Consider the following 18,751-nt stretch of genomic DNA (forward strand, 5'->3'; position numbering starts at 1 on the left):
TGGCACCCCGAGCCACATACACGGCTGCTCCAACATGGGCTCCGCTTGTTCGGCTCCCAGGTTGAGGCCGGTCTGGTCACAGGCCCAGCCAAATCGCCCAGGCAGCGAGAGAGGGTGCAATGTCTCTCTGGGGGCGGGAGCTTCTCTGACTTGAGTTTCTGGACGTCACAGCCGGGGACCCTACCTGCTTGCCTGGCTCCCATCGGGGGTCTCAGCCCGTTCCGGCAGCCAGCAGTCTGGAGGGAGCATAGGGCAGGTTGGCCACACACCCCATCTTGGGCGCAGTCTCAGCCCAGCTCTGACAGGGAGCTTCTGCAGGGTCAGGCTCCAACACCTGTCCCTCCAGGGGTCCCAGAGGGACATCCTGCCCTGGCCCAAGCCCATGTCAGAAATCAGAAGTTCTTTTTTTTTTTTTTTTTTAAAGTAGGCTCCACATCCAGCGTGAAGCCCCATGTGGGGCTTGAACTCATGACCCAAAGATTGAGACCTGAGCTGGGATTGAGAGCTGGACACTTAACCGACTGAGCCACCCAGGTGCCCCAGAAATCGGTTTTCCAAGACAAAGTCTAAGGTTGTCCTTGGAACACTGAGGCTGGAGCCCAGCTAAGGAGAAAGGGTCCTGCCCACCGGTCACTCGAGAGTCACTGAGGCACACCAGGCCGGTGGTGGTGGCAGAGGGTTCGGGGTGAGGCACCGTCCAGGAGAAGCTTGTCAGCTTCAAAACCAGGCAGGCAAGTGGGAAGTTTTCCTTTCACATCACCCTGGGAACATGCGCTATTCTCCTCAGGGTGGAATCCCTCGGGAAGACTTCCCTACGCCCATCCCACGGGAGCAGTCATCATGTCGGCCCCCGCCATCCGCGTGATGCTGGGGTCCAGGACAGGGTGGAGACCCTCCTGGCTTAGCTACAGGTCCGGATGATCAGTGGCTGGATGTATAGCGATGTCTGCCGTCACAGCCTAGGGCAACGGTACCCCTTGGCCTGGACAGGCCGGGAGGGGGCTGCGTGGGTATGGCGTGATGGGCTGCATTCACAGGGGTGACACCTGTCTACTCCCTCGCTTCTGGGAGGACCCGGCACTTCACCCGTGTTTCTCTTCACCAAAACCCTGGGAGTGCAGCTGACACACCCCCAGGAGAAGCACGTTTCCCAGGGGCTACGCCTGCCCGGGGAGGGACTTCCGTCTAGTGGAGACTGGGTCACCCTGTGCAAAACCAGGACTCAACCACGCCTCACACACACCTGAAGGGCACCCAGCTCTTCTCTCGCCGGCCTTCCTGGGAACTGTAAACCAAGAGAACGTGACCAAGTGGCTTGTAAAAAGTTGGCTTTATTTGTCACTTATTCACCTTAACTCAGTTATGCCATTACGGCGTCCACAGTGACAGTCCCCTGGAAGCTGGGGTCGGCCCCCACCCACCATGATCATGGACCACAGAGCACGAGCCCCGCGGGGCCCCACCCACGAGGCGGGCGCTCCCGGCGTTGCCACGCAGGGGCTCGCGCAGACTGTGCGTCGCGGGGAGGCATGGAGTCTCTGCTCAGGACTGGGTCTGACAAGGCCACGTGTGATATGGTGGTATGCCCTGGACTGGGGTCGACAGACCTGCCGGGCCCATCCTGGTTCTGCTGCTGGCTTGCCGGGTGGCTTTAGGCAAGTCGCTTTTTGTCCCTCGGTCGGTTTGTTTCCTGGTTAGCGCTGCTAGTGAGGTCTCCTAGGACTCCGACTCAGACGGGCGCCGGCCCTGTCACCTCTGCTGAGTCGTGACCATGGCTCTGTGCTTCGAAGGCCGCTGTGTGCCTGCTGCTGGTGGGGCGTCTCCTTCCGCAGGGCCCCAGGTGCTCCCTTTTTAGAACCGGGGCGTCTTCCGGTGAGAACCCCTCAGGGTTGCGGTGCCCGACTCTGCTGTCCCTGCTGCCAAGCACAGCCTGTGCCCTGAGGAGCCTTCCTAAAGGCCTCAGAAAAGGTTCCAATTCCTAAAATCTAGGTCCTCTGTTACTGCAAACAGAACTTAATTTAGACATAATTGTGAGTCTTTTCATTCCAAACACACTGGAGCCACTTACAAAAAAACAAAACAAAACGAAACCCAAACACCAAAAAACCCGAAGCCCTCTGACCCGGATCTCATCATGGATCTGAGGCCCGAGTCCTCCTCTCTGCTGGGTGGTCCCAATGGAAGTCGACGGGAGACGGGTGGCATCTAGTCACTTACTTTACATGCATTTGGTCCCAGGCACAATTAAAAAAGTGCTAAAAACACGATAGGAAGTCCTCAGCCTGGAAGGCAGCGGTGCTGCGACAGCCAAGCTGCTGCCTTTCCACGTCTGTGTGCGTTTCCCTAGGGGTGAGCGGGAGGCCCGTCCGGCGACAACCAGAAGGACTGGACAGACACACATCACTCCAAGGGACCTCTATGCAACGTCCACCTGGCTTGGGTCAGCCACAACGCCTTAAAAGCTGGTGACTCCTGGCCCCGCTCGATCAGGGGACACAAACCGACTACAGACAGACATGGTGGAGCCAAGCCGACTCTGTGCTTTTCAGCCTCAAAGCCCGACTAGAACAGTCAATGAGAAGAGCCAACAGGCACATGCAGAAAAATTAACAGACGGCCCAAGAGCGTCTTCTGGAAAATCCATCCCTTTCTTTTGGAAGAAGCTTGGTCCTAAAAAACTACTTACAAAAAAGGAAGACAATTGTGTCTTCCAGAAAAACAGTTTTAAGCCAGATATTCCCACCCCTGATTGTGAAAGGGACTCACTAGTGAGTCCTCCAGAAAACATGATTTGCTCTCAGCCTCGTGCCCTGTGGCCACGACGTAGACACTGCCACAGGGTTTGTGCTTCTAACCAACAGGACATTCCCTTGGTGGGGGAACAGCTCAGACCACTGCAGCCGCCTACGGCACTGAGCAGGTGCAAAGGTTACAACAAAAGTTACATGGACACTTGGGGACGGTCACTTACCACCCCCACCTCTGGCAGTCAGCTCAATAAAACCTCAGTTCTACCGTTCTTTCTGCCAATGCCAGCATAAAAAGCAAAATTTCAAACTGGAAAAATTCTAGCACTTTACAAAGTGGAATGAAAGAATATGAAATTCAAAACCATTATTAAACAAAAGTCCCGGTGCCGTAGCAGCACTCCCTGTGATGAGTACCCCACGGTGAGGTCTCGCTGTTCCCTTCCCCCACAATTCCGTGCACGGCCCCTCTCCCTGGTCCGGGGAGACAGGGCTCAGAACAGAAGAGCCCCCATGCTGCCGACCTCGCTCTGCTCCTTCACGAAGATTTCAAAGTACTGGTAGATGATCGTGACCGCGAGCAAGATCCCGGTTCCAGACCCGATGGCGCCCAGGAAGTCGGCCAGGACGGAGAGGGCCCCGATGCACAGCCCGCCGAAGGCTGCGGCGGTGGGGATGTACCTGGGGAGCAGGGGGGGGCCGGTCAGCCACATGGCACCATGCAGAGTCCCCCGGCCGGGCCATCCGACATGCCCACCTCTGATTCAAGACCCTGACTCCTTAGAGGCTACTCCACTACCTCCTTGAACCTTCACCTACGTCATGGCTTGTTGGTCTAGACTGGGGCTGTGCTGTCCAGTGAGTGCCGTGTATGGCTCGTGAAATGGGACTAGTCCAGATAGAGATGGTAAAGGCCTCACGTGAGGTTTTGAAGACCAGAACGTAAAATCTCAATATGCTTTTTCTTATGTTAACTGCAAGTTACAAAATGATATTCTGGACATAACTGGATTAAATAAAATATACCATGAAATTTCATTTCACCAGTTTCTTTTTTTTTTTTTTTCAACGTTTTTATTTATTTTTTTGGGGACAGAGAGAGACAGAGAATGAACGGGGGAGGGGCAGAGAGAGGGAGACACAGAATCGGAAACAGGCTCCAGGCTCCGAGCCATCAGCCCAGAGCCTGACGCGGGGCTCGAACTCACAGACAGCGAGATCGTGACCTGGCTGAAGTCGGACGCTTAACCGACTGCGCCACCCAGGCGCCCCACCAGTTTCTTTTTAAGATATAGTCTACATACGACATTTTATTAGTTTCAGGTATATTCTTACTTTTTTCAGGTGGCCGCTAGAAAATTTAAAATTTCCCACGTGGCTTGCAACCTACTATGACCGAACAGTGACATCAATGCAGAGGGCTCAGAGAATTCTTAAAACTGCCCTGCTAGAGATCTGGAAACAATCCGAACTTGCAGCACTGGCTTCCCCTGTGGTTGCTTCCTTTAGGCGAGGTGAGCAAGCTACAGGCCACAGGACAAACCTTGTCGGCCACCTCATTCTGTGAACGGTTTTCCAAGAACACAGCCTCCTTCATTCGTGTACTGTGCACGGCTGCTTCCCAGAGGCATTGGAAGAAGTAAGAACTCACAACAGAGGCTAATGGCTTGAAAAGCTTGAGATACCCGTGCAGCCCCCCGAGACAGCTCACACTGTAACCGCCTGTCTATGAAGAGGGGGTGCGGACAGCACGGTGATGCGTAAGCACCCTAGGGGCCAGCCTGGAGCTTTCTCCAACCCCAAACCCCCACACCCTCCTCCTGCAGCTGGTTACCGAGCACTGCAGCCAGCCTCTCCTCCACGTCCCCAAGTCCCTGCGGCACTCGGGACCCCGTGCCGCCATGCTCACCCAAACTCCCACAGCGGCCTCTCAGTCATCCTCACCTCCCTCTGGTGGGTCTGCCTCCAGCGCTGAGCTTCCTGAAGGGACCCGGGGTGCTGCCCCTTCCCTGTGCGGCCTTGTTAGCCTCACCTCCACCTTGGCCCTCATCTGCACTCAGAGCATAAGCGGGGTCCCCGTGCCCCAGCGGCCAGCTCACCATCCTGTGACGGTGGGGCCGTGTGCCGCTGCCTTGCTCCCTGGTGGCTCCTTCTCCGAGGAGAGGGGCTACACGCACTTACTTTTTCTATTTCCGGTCTCCAGCAGCTGGCAAGCTCACAGTTACAGACGCAGGGGTCTTTCCTATCCCGTTACCCAAGGGTAAGAGTTAATAAACCCGAAGTCCCTAAGCCCGATCAGGATGCTTAGTGTGTAAGGAAACCACAAACACAGAGTCTGGGGGCCTGGGGCCAGCACTCACCGATTGAGCTCATGGACCATGGAAGTCTCTCGGTGGCCCCTCATCACCATCTGCTGCTCCTTTAGCTGCTTTGCAACCTGCGTGACGCCCACCAAAGAGACAACGTTAAACTCTAAACTTGAAATTGAAGGGAAGGCAACGGTCTCCTGGCGGCACTCGGCCCTCACCACTTTCCGCTTCCACCCCCCTCAGCGCTCACATGGGTAACCCTGACACCTGCTGCAAAGGCGAGTCCCACAGTTTGGCTCCAGCTTCCCAAACCGAGTGCTCATTTACTTTTGGGCTTTATCTCTGGCTATCAACGCTTCACAATTGCCCCGCAATAGGACGAGGGGTGTGCGGGCATTCACAGACCGCTCTCTCAGGAAGACGTGAGGAGTGGATACTCTGTATGCCACTAAGGGGTGACGGCCACTGCTTCCCCATTTAACCACTTGTCCAGCACCCTACTGTAACTTCTACTCACATCTTTGGCGGAGGAGCCCGAGACCTCAATCCAAGTTTTGGAGAAGAACGCACACGAGCCGAGCATGAACACTATGTACACCACGGCATGGACGGGGTCTTCTAGCACGGAGCTGAAAGACTCTGGAGGGGACAGGTAATAGCACAGGCCACCAACCGGATAAGCACGTGCGGGACCCCCGGAAGAAGTATCCTGGAAAGAATACGCGGAAAACCTATGGGTGCCACCTTGTCATACCTTAGCATCAAGACACAAATAGTTCCGAGCAGACGGAAGGCAGTTTTGCTCAAGTGCCCGCAGTGCGGTTCACGCACGGACAAGAAAATTTAACGCGCTGAATTTGTAAAAGGCACGATTAGGAAAAACCTCTGGGTGACATATTTGATCAAGAGCAAGACACATGGATGCACACACTGCCACTTGCCACAGCACTGACACAGACTGCTTCGAGCAGCTGTACTTACAGACCAAGTGCCCAGGAGGCTGACCAGCAGGTTGCCACTGAAGCGGGCGGACAGCATCTGGGAGATGACGTACAGGTTGGACACCAGAGCGGACTGCAGGATGATGGGGATGTTGGAGGTGTAGAAGAGCTTGATAGGGTACGTGTTGTACTGGCCTCGGTACCGGGCCGACTTGATGGGCAGGTCCACACGGAAGCCCTGAAGAGCCAAACAGAGCGAAATGGCCCTCAGAGCCTCATCCGGCCGGTTGCCCAGGACGGCCCGGCATGGCGCAGCTGGGGACAGCCTCGAGAGAGCCGGCCCGGAGCATGGGTTCCGGGGCTCTTGTGGCCCTGCCTTACCCGCCTCCCCACCTGAGGGCACCTGAACAGAAGGTTCCTAGAAACACTGGCATAAACACGCACCAAACCCCAGCAGAGTGAAATAATCCCACTTTTGTCAAAAACCAAAGTCCAGCACGTCACATTCACCTCTCTGCAGGATTCAGAGAGACGTGCACCTGAGTCCCAGGGGCGCCTCCCTCGCCTGTGCTTTCTGTGGCCACCACGGCCTCTGCCTCTCTCCCCACAACAGCCTTTTAGGACATTTCTGATCATAAACAGAAAAGCTAAGCTCTTCTAGGAATTCAGCCTCTCCCTCTGAAACCCCTGAGAAGAGAAAGGGTTTCTTTTCTATTGTTTTCGCAAACTCCCAGTGCCTAGAACAGGGCTCAGAATACATACGATTTCAAATAAAATGTTCACGCTCCAAGTGCAAGTAGTTGCCAAGCTCCCAATAAGTCCACTTGTTAGTAACGAGGCTTCTGAGTCTCAGCTGAAGGACCAGAACTGTTAAGCCCTCAGAAAAAGCATTTGCCTGGTTTAAATACCCTTTCGACTGCTTCCTCAACTGTTGTCCCTCCTTATCAATAAATAACAGAATACAAAGCAGCCAATCAAAAAATAAAAAGATTAATCTGACCCCAGAACAGGAAACAGCAGTTCAAGTCCCTCGTGCAGACGCGTGTGACACAGACTGATAATTTGGAAGGTAAGAGGAAGGCCTTTTCCAAGATGAGGCTACTGCCTGCAATTACTACACAACCTTTGGGTAACACACAGATGAGGTTTTAGAGCTTGGTTATTTCTCATTTCCCCTGAACTAAGAACTTAAAGATAGATCTTCTCTGTCTGCTGACAGGCCCGACCCAAGGGAACACGATTTCAGGAGCGTTTTGCCTAAACTGTGTTTAGCGCAGTCAAGTTCTGACTCAGTGGGAGGAACCTGTGCCGCTCACACGGAACGCGTGCCCTTCAAACGCCATCTCATTTCAGTGCGACGCAATGGGATGTGCACCACCCTGGGGCGTGGATGGGGGACACGCACACCAAGGCGCTCTGAAACTTAAATGCAGTCCATCAAAACTCGCCGTGGCCGGATCTGGACGCACCTGGAAATAGATCACCACTGCGAAGACGAAGATGGTGGCGATCAGATTCATGAGGTTGGGGAGATTCTGGCGGTAGAAGGCCTCTCGAAGGGCTCGGACCTTGTCAGTGCGTGTGGCCAGCAGATGGAACAGTGCGATGATGGCACCTTCGAATTCCATTCCTGTTGGCGAAGGAGAGGACGCATGTGGTAAAGAAACAAACCACCAACTCAATTTGGCTCTAAGGATCTTGGTAGCCAAAAAGAGTAAGCCCTACCATTCGCAGTGCGTGCTCCTATAACCACAGGGAGAGAGTTCTCTCACACCTCTCTCATCCTGTAACCTGCAGAAATGGGCCATTCTACCTTTTGACTTAACTGATCTCAAGTCTTCGACATACAGGAGTCAATGGCTACCAGATGCCTGGCATGATGATCGATTACGAAATCACACCGGCAGGGTCTGCTGAACTCCCGCTGAAGGGGTCTCCACTGCAGAGTGGCCTCCCAGCTGTCAGATCCTCCTCCTGGAGACGCCGGCAGCACGAGGAGCAGGCTGGCCCTGACAAGGCGGGGCTCGGACTCTGCTCCCTACATGGACGGCTAAGCGGAAAGGACCACGTGTGCCTACCACATGGCGGATCCGAATCCGAGTTCACGCCTTACCCTGAGAGGGTGTGGAAGGAGGCAGCCCGGTCACAGGGCCAAGAAACCAAGGCCCCGAGGCAGACTGAGCTTACCCTGACACCGAAGGAAAAGAGCAAGTGTGGGCACCTGACCTGAGGGGCAGGCAGCACAGGGGAAAGTGAGAAGGCCTGGGTGCACAGGGCAGCAGCAAGGCCTAGGGGTGTATACATTTTCAGGAAATTTACATAAACTGAACACACAAAAGCTAACACCAGAAACGGGAGCATTGCATTACTGTGACTGACCACTGCTGACCCAGGACAGTCTAACTATCCTGTGACAGACGTCTGGCACTCATGCACAAAGCTAGTGCCACATCCAGGCCACAGTCTCCGAGGACCGGTAGCGGGTACTGGGAACAGTGGCATGTGGTGCGCCTTGGTCCTGTGCTGCGACAGCGTTTGCTCAAGTTTCTGACGCGTGGTGACTGGTGCCACACGTCGCGTCTCCCTCTGGCTTCTCCTGGACTGTTCTGAGACGACACTTTAGGTCAACCATCTAATGGGCATCACCACTGACCTTCTGGATGTAGCTTCTATGGAAGCAACACTTGTTCCCAACAGTCAGGAATTCCTCCCCTCACCCTATGATGCCGTCCTCAGTCATGTGACTGGCCCATCTTCCTAGGGCACAGAGTTCAGGGATCTTAAAGCTGGAGCCAGGACAAGCGCGTACTTCACAGAGGACACTCCAGCTGCCCAGGAAGGGGGAACACCCTCTGCCCTCTGTCAATACTGCCCCACCCCCACACCTCTGATCTCAACTCTGACTCCTCTCCCCCTTCTTCATTCTGCGCCAGCTGACCTGGAACACCGGCTACATTCCCACCTTAGGGCCTTTGTAGCTGCTCGTTCCCTCCACATGGGACATTCTTCCCCCACAGTCACGGGGCTCCCTCCCCTCTAAAGGACTTTGTTCCAACGGAGGGTTAGGAGGATGGACATGGTGGGGGTGGGGGAATCTTCTTGATCACCCAGACTAACCCTGCGACAACCTTCCTGGCATTTCCATCTTTTTCCTCTGCCTTGTTTTTCCCCAAGGTACCTGTCCCAACACCTAACCTACACAGTACTCGGCTCCCTTCATATTCCCAGTGCCTAGAACAGCGCCTGGTCCTTAATAGATGCCTGGCCAATACTTTCTCAGTGAAGGGTGATGCCAGGGTTAAGCTGTAGTTCTCCTAATTTTTAATACAATCATTTCTTAAAATTCGTTACCTGCTGAATCTCTGGGAACAAGACCGGGTTTCCAAGGGCGAAGTGTCACTTCGAGGGCACAGGCAGTTTTGTACCTGCATGGTCCCTGCTAATCCCATTTGTGCTGTCCCCACTTGCCCACGGAATGGCTATTCTCCCAGACCTGAGAGGGTCACAGTAAGTAACCTATTTCCATGTGCCCAACAGAGTTTCAGATGTGCCGCCATGCTGCCTTCTCAGTCCTGTGACCTCTGTGACCTGTGCCCTCCTCCAGGGTCCAGTCCTCATGAACCCCCTCTCCTGTTCCCTTCACCCCATGGCTCCCACGGTGACACTCACCGCCCACACACGTGGCTGTGGAGTGACCCTTCCTGGCTGCATCGTCTCTCCAGCTTGGTCCCAAAACTACCAGCTGACAGCATGACACTTTTATTTTAAAACCAGAAACAAACCCGACTTTGCTTCACAATTTTCTGTCACCCTTGAAAGAACCTCCATTGTCCCACCTCTTACACGCTGTTCTCGTGCCCTCGCTCAATGTTTTCTACGACAGGTTGGCTCATCAAAGCCGAAGGACTGATTAGCTCCCTGGCTTTGCTCTCTGCCCGTCTCCCCCAGTCCAGGGTGAATCGTTCCTTCCACACCCCAACTCTCGGTGCCTCATGGCCTGCTCCTGAATAGAGGGTGGCACAGTGGCCAGAAAGCCCTGGCTGGTGGCTTCTACTATCCCTTCACCGTCCTGCCTTTTCACACCCATTCCTGAAAAACCCTGACCTCCTTCCCACCTTCCAGCTTCTCCTAATCTGCCCTGAATTTCCTAAAATTCCGGGAAGTGCCCAGGGAGGAATCAAGTCTGCCCCTGTCCACTCCTGAGGCCCTTCTGACATTTCCTATGTCCAGTTACACTCTTTTCCTTGTAATCTATGGGATGCAAGTGGCCCTCATTTGTCCAGGGACCTACTTTCAGTCTCACAAATGAGACCATGTGGTCTCTGGAGGCCAGGGACTGTTTCCAGCAGTCAGTTCAAAGAAAAATACTCAAATATGCATGAATATTGACTTCTCATGGGACTCTTCCGAGTGAACAGCATATTTAGTGATGAAAAAACTTGATTTTCCTTTTCTAGTAAGTCATACTTCCCTAAATGTTTAGAAAGTTTTGTTAAAAACACTGCCTGTAACAAGATTTCCATTCTTTATAGGTATAACGTGGAACACCTATATGCGGTATGCACCTACTTTGAGCCACATATCACTGAGTTCATGTTATTTCTCACTTAATCTTGGCACCCATGGCCACTTACTACTACCAGCAACAGCCAGGATTTAAACCCCGGGGAGCTCCAAGTTCAGACCTCTCTCACAAAACTGCCCTTTGCGTGACCAAGTGCACTAGTTTAGTAATTTCATTTTTAAAAACGTATTCGCTGTGAGCAACTACCAAGATACGTCAAGATGAATGTGTGTGGATGTGCTGTAACAACAGTGGAACTGGAAACAACCTCAGTGTCCATCAGAAAAAAACTGGTTATGACAAGTGTTGCTTTATCCTCGCAACAGAAGTCCACACTGTGCTAAGGAAAATGAGCCAGAGCTATTTATTCCAGCATGGCAAATGTCCATGAAACGCTCACATGAAAAAGGCAAATTACGTGTGTTTATGAGCACAAACCTATCTGTGTTTAAAAATTTCTACAGATAGAGGTTACTCTAAACCAAACCAAAGCAAACCAAACCAACGAAAACAACTCTGCAGATCCACAGAGAAAAATCAGAAGAGATGTACCTAACACCGAAAATTTTTCCTTGGAAGGAGGGGGGGGGGACTACTGTTTCCTGCTTTGCGCACATTGGTACTTTTTACTGAACCCCATCCCCAGAGAAGGCCAGGGCCCTTACCTCGGCCGGTGTTCACAGTGGTGGGGCTGAACGCCTTCCACACAATGGTCTCGCAGATGTTAGTGGCAATGAAGAGGGAAATCCCAGAGCCCAGGCCGTACCCTTTTTGCAGAAGTTCATCCAAAAGTAAGACAATTAAGCCAGCGACGAAGAGCTGTGAAAATTTAAAAAAGAAAAAAAAAAATTAAAAACCCAAACAGACTACGCACTTCTGTTCTTCATGGGAATAGTTCTCTCCTTCTGCAGTAACGACCTTCCCTGATATAAATGCTAAAGGCAGAGTAGGCCTCGGAGAGTACAGACTTCCTCTGGTGAACTCAGAAAGGCCAACACAGGGGCTCCGGCTTCCTCTCCTGCTTATTTTAGGCATGCCTCAGATTTGTCACGTGGGAAGTCTAAGTGCGTGTGAGGGACTACTCCAAAGGGGGCATATGTCAGAGTAGCAATTACCTGGATGGTGATTAACAGGCAGATTCCAGCACCCATCTCAGAAGGGTCTCCGTACATTCCTGTCATCACATACACGATGGACTGGCCGATAGTAATGATCATGCCGAATACTGGAAATGAAAAGAAAACGGTGTTCAAAGTGAGACATTGCATGGTCCAGGAGAGAACAGTTACTAAACACCAACTCTGTGCCAGGCACAGCGGAAGACAAAGGTGGAGAGGAAGAATATGGATACTGCCTGCAAGGAGATTGGTCCAGGAAACACTCAACAGCCCCATGGCCAAAGCACAAGGTACTTCAAATGCCTTCTAACAAAAGCACGCAGGCTCGTCAATTTCAGCTTCTCCTAAATTCACTTTCCTTTCAGTGAGGGCAGGAGAAAAAGTTGAAACGTGACAAATCTAGTTCTTGATAAAAAGATGTCGGGGAATCAGGGGAGATGACATCCAGAGACACCTGATTTGGTGATGGTGCTGACCTGAAGCACCCGAACTCAGGGTAGGTCGCTGGGGCTTGGGAGAGCTCCTTAACTGAAGTCCATGCCCAGGCCCTCTCCAGGCTCATCTGGGTCTGAGTCCAAAACACTGAATATTAACTCTGGAATAAAGTGACCCCTTCCCAGTTTGTAGTTCATGTGTTTTTTAAGGAAAAACTTCACAGTGCCATCAATTTAGTTACCGGTTTCCTCTGCCACAAAGGTCTTCTGGCCTAAGACACTTTTCTTTTTGTATGCAGACGTGTTTGTTTTTTGTACCTCATGACACTCCATTGTTAGGCACAATGGAATCCATTCGTTTTTATTGGTTCCACGAAACCAAATGGGTTTGGGACTCAATTTCCCTTTTCTGCTTAGTTTGCACATAAAATACAATTTTATTTCAAAGTACCTATCAGATATAGTTTCCATTGGACTTTTTTTTTTTTTTTTAATTTTTTTTTTTTTTCAACGTTTATTTATTTTTGGGACAGAGAGAGACAGAGCATGAACGGGGGAGGGGCAGAGAGAGAGGGAGACACAGAATCGGAAACAGGCTCCAGGCTCTGAGCCATCAGCCCAGAGCCTGACACGGGGCTCGAACTCACGGACCACGAGATCGTGACCTGGCTGAAGTCGGACGCTTAACCGACTGTGCCACCCAGGCGCCCCTCCATTGGACTTTTTTAAAAGTGCCTAATAAAACTGAAGTCTTAAGACAGAAAAATTTCAAAAAATTGTCCAAGACTGAAGAGAAAACAGCTGGTTTGTACTTTTGAAAAATATTTATGTATATCCTTTTCAATCCTGATTTGTGTCTGAAACTGACATGTCTGAATTAGCTTAGTCTTTCTTGTTCAGTCACTTAACCTCCTAACTTAAGATCTGTAAAACATGCTGGTGTGGAAGAAATACGGCTGCAGAGGAAACTGTAAACGTCGTTTCCTAGTTAACACATTCCACTTCAGAGGCTGAATGTGGTTAATTCTGAGGCCCACTCACTGTTGCTAGTAACACGTTATTTGCCATAAAGCAAATACCAATATTCTGCTTACTTTTACAGATGAAAAAACTGAGACTTCAGAGCTGTCACCTAACTTTGTTCGAGGCCACAGAGCTAGGAAATAGCAGAGTTGGACTGAGAGGATCCTTTTCCCCTAAGTTCAATCCTTTCAAACTCCCAGAGGAAGGAAAACAACACTTGTAGAATAACTACTGGGTGCCAGGCACTGAGAGAGGTTTTACACACACTGTTCAACTGAATTCTTACAACAGCTCTGAAGTATCTCCTTCGAAGTGGTTAAGTGGTAAGGAAGAGTGAGACCTCCAAGCCCCACTCCTTCCACTTGATCACATGGTGTCTGGGGCCTGTGACATTGCTTTCCCCTGCCTCATCCCACCCATCCAAGTGCTCTCTCTCACTAACAAAGCCTAACAAGGTGGTGGGCCAAGGAGGTTACCTCGTACAAAAATACCTGTTTTTTTTTTTTTTTTGTAAACCTGTTTATAGAAAATTTGAATTCCCAACTACAGACATCTGAACATTACTCAAAATCTCACTTACACTTTTGGGCTCCATTGAAGAGAGCTCGGTCTTTTGGGGTGTCACCGACTTCAATTATTTTGGCACCAGCCAAGAGCTGCATGATGAGGCCGGAGGTGACAATGGGAGAGATACCCAGCTCCATCAATGTGCCTTGAAGGAAGGGGGAGGCAAAACACAGCCAGTATGAGCTTGGAAAAGCAACCCATTATTAATAACTGAATGAACAAAATTTGACTGTGAACACCGTATACAATGTGTTTCAGTTTGCTAGCGGCAGTTAATTTCGAGAATAATCCCCCAATATCAATGATGAGAGTGTGATTCAATTCGTTCCATTCAGTCTGTCAGGCAACATCTTATTCTGTTTAGGAAGTCACGTGGCATTTAAACAGATGAATGCATTTGAATTCACCATAAACAGATTCATTCTGGCTTTACAGAGATAAGAAAGGTTCGTCTCTTCATCAGTTAATAAAAACAGGATAACATTCAAATAATTTCCAGAGTTTGGAAAGAAGGTCTGTACCACTGTATCTAGATGGGAATAAACGTCTACTTCCATTATGCTAAAATGAGCTACACTTCCAAGGAATTTGAACTTAATTTGAACTGTATTTAAAAAATGAATTAATCAAAAGCAGTATCAACGTAAGTGTTCAAAATCCTCCCCCCATAGGTAATGGGTTCAAGTACACAAAACACCGTTACGTATTTTCTTTGACACATACATGTAACCTATACATACGAAAAAAAATGTTGCAGGGAAATAAATGACATATTCCAAAGAATGTTATCAAAACAGGAGAAAGACTGGTACAAATGTCGCCATTTCAGCTGTTTAAAACACATTCTAGTTCTTCCATGCTTTTTTATCCTCTACGACCTAGACTAATCTTGTTAGTACAGGTTTTGTGTTGCATTCAAATACAATTCCGAATGTGACATTAGGCCTCAGTGCTGCGGAATTTGGCATTTGCTAAGGCTATTCAGCACAGCACGCCAACATTCTTCCCCAACGCCCTCTGAATTCCGCATAAAGCCAAAGCCTGTCATTTAACTGAGGGAGGCCAGGCAGGTCTACACTGCAGGGAAGTGCAGGTGGCCAGGGTCCTACCTCTGTTAGAGGCCAGAATCACTCTCATCCAATAGAAAGGGTCAGCTGAATCTGAAGACATGATTCCGAACAGGGGAATCTGGAAACAAGCGGAGAGAAGGAGTCAGCACACTTAGCCCCAGCCTGCTCTCATCCCCACTCCAATTCTGGGACGTGAGCTGTGCTTACCTGGCAGCATACTAAGAAGATAAAGAGGGTGATTGCGGTCCACAGCACTTTCTCCTTAAACTGAATCTGTAATGGAAGAAGATGAATTCAGGCAAGAAGGTATTTTCATAAGCAAATTAATAGAAGTGACCTCTACTCGGACCCCTTTCTTGGTTCACCAGACAAGTGAGCGCTGAACACTCCAAACTACGTGCCAAACATAAAACATAAGCACGTGTACTGCATGCTTTCTACGTAAAAGACACTTATACAGAGACCTTCAGATGTACTATCTCATTTGATCCTCTTACCACATGGCATTATCGTCTTTATCGTATGAGAAAACGGAGTCTTAGGAAAGCTAATTTGTCCCAAATCCCACAGCTGAAGTGAGTTTGAGTGCAAAACCCGTGCTCTTAACCACCAGCATTGACACTTTAGGATTAGACCCAAGATCAAAGACTGTTGCGACAGAAAGGGATTCCAAAACCAGACACGCCCTTACAACCAGGGAACAATCAATTCTCATTCGAAAAGCTTTTGTAATTGATAAAATCTTGCAATTCTGTAGGTAACTAATTTGCAATTTGTGATCATTCAACAGTGTATTTGCTATGGATTAAGCGTAAAACAGTGTAATAAACAATACTGGGGGGGAAGACACCTCTAACCTACTCACTGCCTACTAATGGCACCTATTTAAGACTTTTTCACATTTCTTTGGGTACACAGGTAGGACAGGTGACTATTAGGAATCATTTCATAGATAACTTGTAAGTATCATTAAAGAGTTTAGAACCTGCCACCCCAAGGTCCCTCTGGTACAAAGTAGTGGCAGCTTTTCCAGGTATTCTGCCTCCACAACTGCCTTCCCTAGTACTTGCTGCCTATACTGCAAGAAAGGTTTCAAAGGGCTTGAGAAACACCATAACTATTGTGTGAGCTGAGGATTCTGATAGGGAAAATACTTTGCGAGCAACAGTGTTAAGTGAACAGAATTGTGTTCTGAAAACCTACTTTTCAACCGGAGGGGAAGAGAGGTCAAGCCTAAGCGAGCTCCGAGTCAGAGTCTGGCTTTCTGGTCTGAACAGAAGCTGTGGTCTTCCCGGACTACCCCTTTTGGCAGGCCCCAACGAGGTCGCAGCACAAAGGTGATGGGCATACAGTGTCTCACGCTCCACATGAAGCTGAGCTGAATTCCCAGAACACTTCTTCCTCCTGAGAATGCTCCCCTGCCCACCTGGCACCTCGCTGCACCAAGAAATTAGGCCAAGGGAAGGCGACATCCCTTCAGGCTAACTAGGAACGCAACATGCTTGTACTGAAATGATTCTTTAAGGGAAAAAAAGAGTAGATAATTTTTAGAAGACTCTTTTTTTTTTTAATTTTTTTTTAACGTTTATTTATTTTTTTGAGACAGAGAGAGACAGAGCATGAACGGGGGAGGGTCAGAGAGAGGGAGACACAGAATCTGAAACAGGCTCTAGGCTCTGAGCTGTCAGCACAGAGCCCGACGCGGGGCTCGAACTCACGGACTGTGAGATCATGACCTGAGCCAAAGTCGGTCGCTCAACCAATTGAGCCACCCAGGTGCCCCGACTCCTCATTTCTTTTTTTTTTTTTTTTTCAATTTTTTTTTTAACGTTTATTTATTTTTGAGACAGAGAGAGACACAGCATGAACGGGGGAGGGGCAGAGAGAGAGGGAAACACAGAATCGGAAGCAGGCTCCAGGCTCTGAGCCATCAGCCCAGAGCCCGACGCGGGGCTCGAACTCGCGGACCACGAGATCGTGACCTGGCTGAAGTTGGACGCTTAACCGACTGAGCCACGCAGGCGCCCCGACTCCTCATTTCTTAATAACCAAGTCTCCTCTCCTGGACGCAGCCAAATTCAACAGCAAAACTTCAAAAGCACTTATCCCAGTCCTATCTACCTGACCTTTGAAACAGCCTCTTGAAACCTTGTCTCCTAGCCCACCCCACACACCCTCTATTGCAAGAGCCTCTAGACCACTCTCCTCTCTACCTACTTCCAGAGCAAGTTTCTAATCATCTGGCCCTTCCACTGCTCCCCACCATCTTTTATGTTCTAACAATGTGGATCTATAGCTAACACCCTCCCACCTGCTCGTCTTCCTGGTCTTTGCACACCATATATTCCTTATGCCTGGAATTCCTTCTCCTCTCCTCAAAAAAACTTCTATTCTTCCACTAAAACCACCATCAGAAACCACATCTTCCATAGTTAATCCTTCCTGAGCCACTGCTACTCCTTGCACGTATTTCCACTGCTCCATCTACCACACTTAGTCACAAGGCCAAGGATGGACAGCTTTTAAGAGGTTTGTGAAGGGTAGGTCCGAAGCTTGTCGGCCTCCAGAGCCATACCCTTTCTACTAGGCCAGGAGGGTGGGGTGGAGGGGACACCTTTACATTCTGCCCCCTGAAGGCAGCACGCATATGGAGCACTCTTACACAAAATGATTATAAGTTAAGAAAAAAAAAGAGACTCCAAGAGTAAGTGTCCACGCTGCTGTCAATTACACACACGTACACGTGAATGCATGAGCAACAGTCTGAAAAGAATCTAAAAACAAAAATATTGCACTATTCATTCTTTTCAACGCAAGAATCTAAATAAAACTTTCTCACTGTTTAACAGCTTTACTAACAGTGGCCACACTCGCTATCCTGGGCTGTCGATGTGCAGGAGCAGAAATTCTGATAAAGGGTCTACATTTTTATCTTCTCTACATTTTATCTTTAACGTGTCTGCCGTAAAAAGTAGGGTTCCTAAAACGCCTTTTCCCCCCCTCAATACTGTGACAGTCTACATACAAACTCATCTATACGGGGAAAAGTGACCGCTCTTAGCCTCTTTTAGCACATGCATACTAAGATCTTCTCCTAGGAAAACACCAACCATAAAGTGCTCCTGGTGGAGGTGAAGAAGGAAGGGTGGGTGACCCAGTCCGAGTATCCTGAGGCTTTCCAGGCCTTATACATTCACAGCCGAGATCCTTTTTGGGACAGAGCAAACCGAAGGCTTTGTTCCCTAGAGATGCTCCAAATAAAGCACGACTTGATTTCGGTGCAAACTCCCACACAGCCGGTCACCTTTCGACAAAGCTCAGGAGTACACACAACTACACTCCAGGAGGAAGGAACAGGAGACAGAGTTTCCATCTGGCGTGTTGAAGCCATTTTTAATTGTACTGTAAACTTCAAGCGCCCAGTTTCACGAAACCTTCTTTGACGGCGATACGGGGAACTTACCTTCCTCTCCGGCTTCTGAATTTCCGGCAGGATGACACAGAAGGGCTTGATGACTTCCAGAAATTTGACTTCGATGGGAGAAACAAAAGCAGAGTTAGGGCACGTAAAAACCTCCTGTGCTCCCTGGGGAAGCCTTCCGCCCAGCACGAGTTGGAGCAGGGACTAGGGGAGCAGACCGCGCGCGGGGACCACCGAGGGGGCCAGGGGACGCGGGCCTCGTTCTGAGGGGACCCGGGAGGGCCCGGTGGGTGGGCGCTCGCCCGGACCGGTGAGGGGAAGGGCGATCTGATCCTTCCCGGCTTTGCCGCGGCTGCCCCGAGGGACTCACTCGCCATGGCGGCGGCTGTTCAGGCTCCGGGTCCCGCTTCTGCTCCGCTCCACTCCGAGTGAGGTGACACTGCCCGCGGCCCAGCCCGCTACGGAGCGCAGCACCTTCGCCGAGAGACACGTCAGTGCTAGCACCGCGGCGAGCGGCGCGGCGCGGCGCGGGGCGGGGCCGGGGGCGGGTCGCAGGC

The 18,751-nt window shown here is 50.4% G+C and overlaps 1 protein-coding gene across 1 annotated transcript; it reads right to left on the reverse strand.

Moving 5' to 3' along the window:
- Nucleotides 1-1,311: 1,311 nt before the first annotated feature.
- On the reverse strand, nt 1,312-18,733 carry SEC61A1 (SEC61 translocon subunit alpha 1). The gene is made up of 12 exons (XM_003982557.6): nt 18,565-18,733; nt 18,237-18,304; nt 14,981-15,046; nt 14,813-14,891; nt 13,717-13,848; nt 11,677-11,786; nt 11,227-11,380; nt 7,467-7,627; nt 6,038-6,235; nt 5,574-5,765; nt 5,108-5,184; nt 1,312-3,428 (listed from the first exon to the last, which is right to left on the reverse strand). The coding sequence occupies exons 1-12, from the start codon at nt 18,569-18,571 to the stop codon at nt 3,242-3,244; spliced, it is 1,431 nt and encodes a 476-aa protein (XP_003982606.1). The 5' UTR covers nt 18,572-18,733; the 3' UTR covers nt 1,312-3,241.
- Between the last annotated feature and the right edge of the window lie 18 nt (nt 18,734-18,751).

The sequence above is a fragment of the Felis catus genome, chromosome A2 (genome assembly GCF_018350175.1).
Source record: "Felis catus isolate Fca126 chromosome A2, F.catus_Fca126_mat1.0, whole genome shotgun sequence".
In the NCBI taxonomy this organism is placed as follows: Eukaryota; Metazoa; Chordata; class Mammalia; order Carnivora; family Felidae; genus Felis; species Felis catus.

Excerpts from the sequence above, each read along its gene's own strand:
- SEC61A1 (XM_003982557.6), bottom strand. Across the intron at positions 11,787-13,716 it reads CTTCAATGGAGCCCAAAAGT|TATTCGGCATGATCATTACT; the intron begins GTAAGTGAGATT and ends TTTCATTTCCAG. Across the intron at positions 11,381-11,676 it reads GCCTGTTAATCACCATCCAG|CTCTTCGTCGCTGGCTTAAT; the intron begins GTAATTGCTACT and ends AAATTTTCACAG.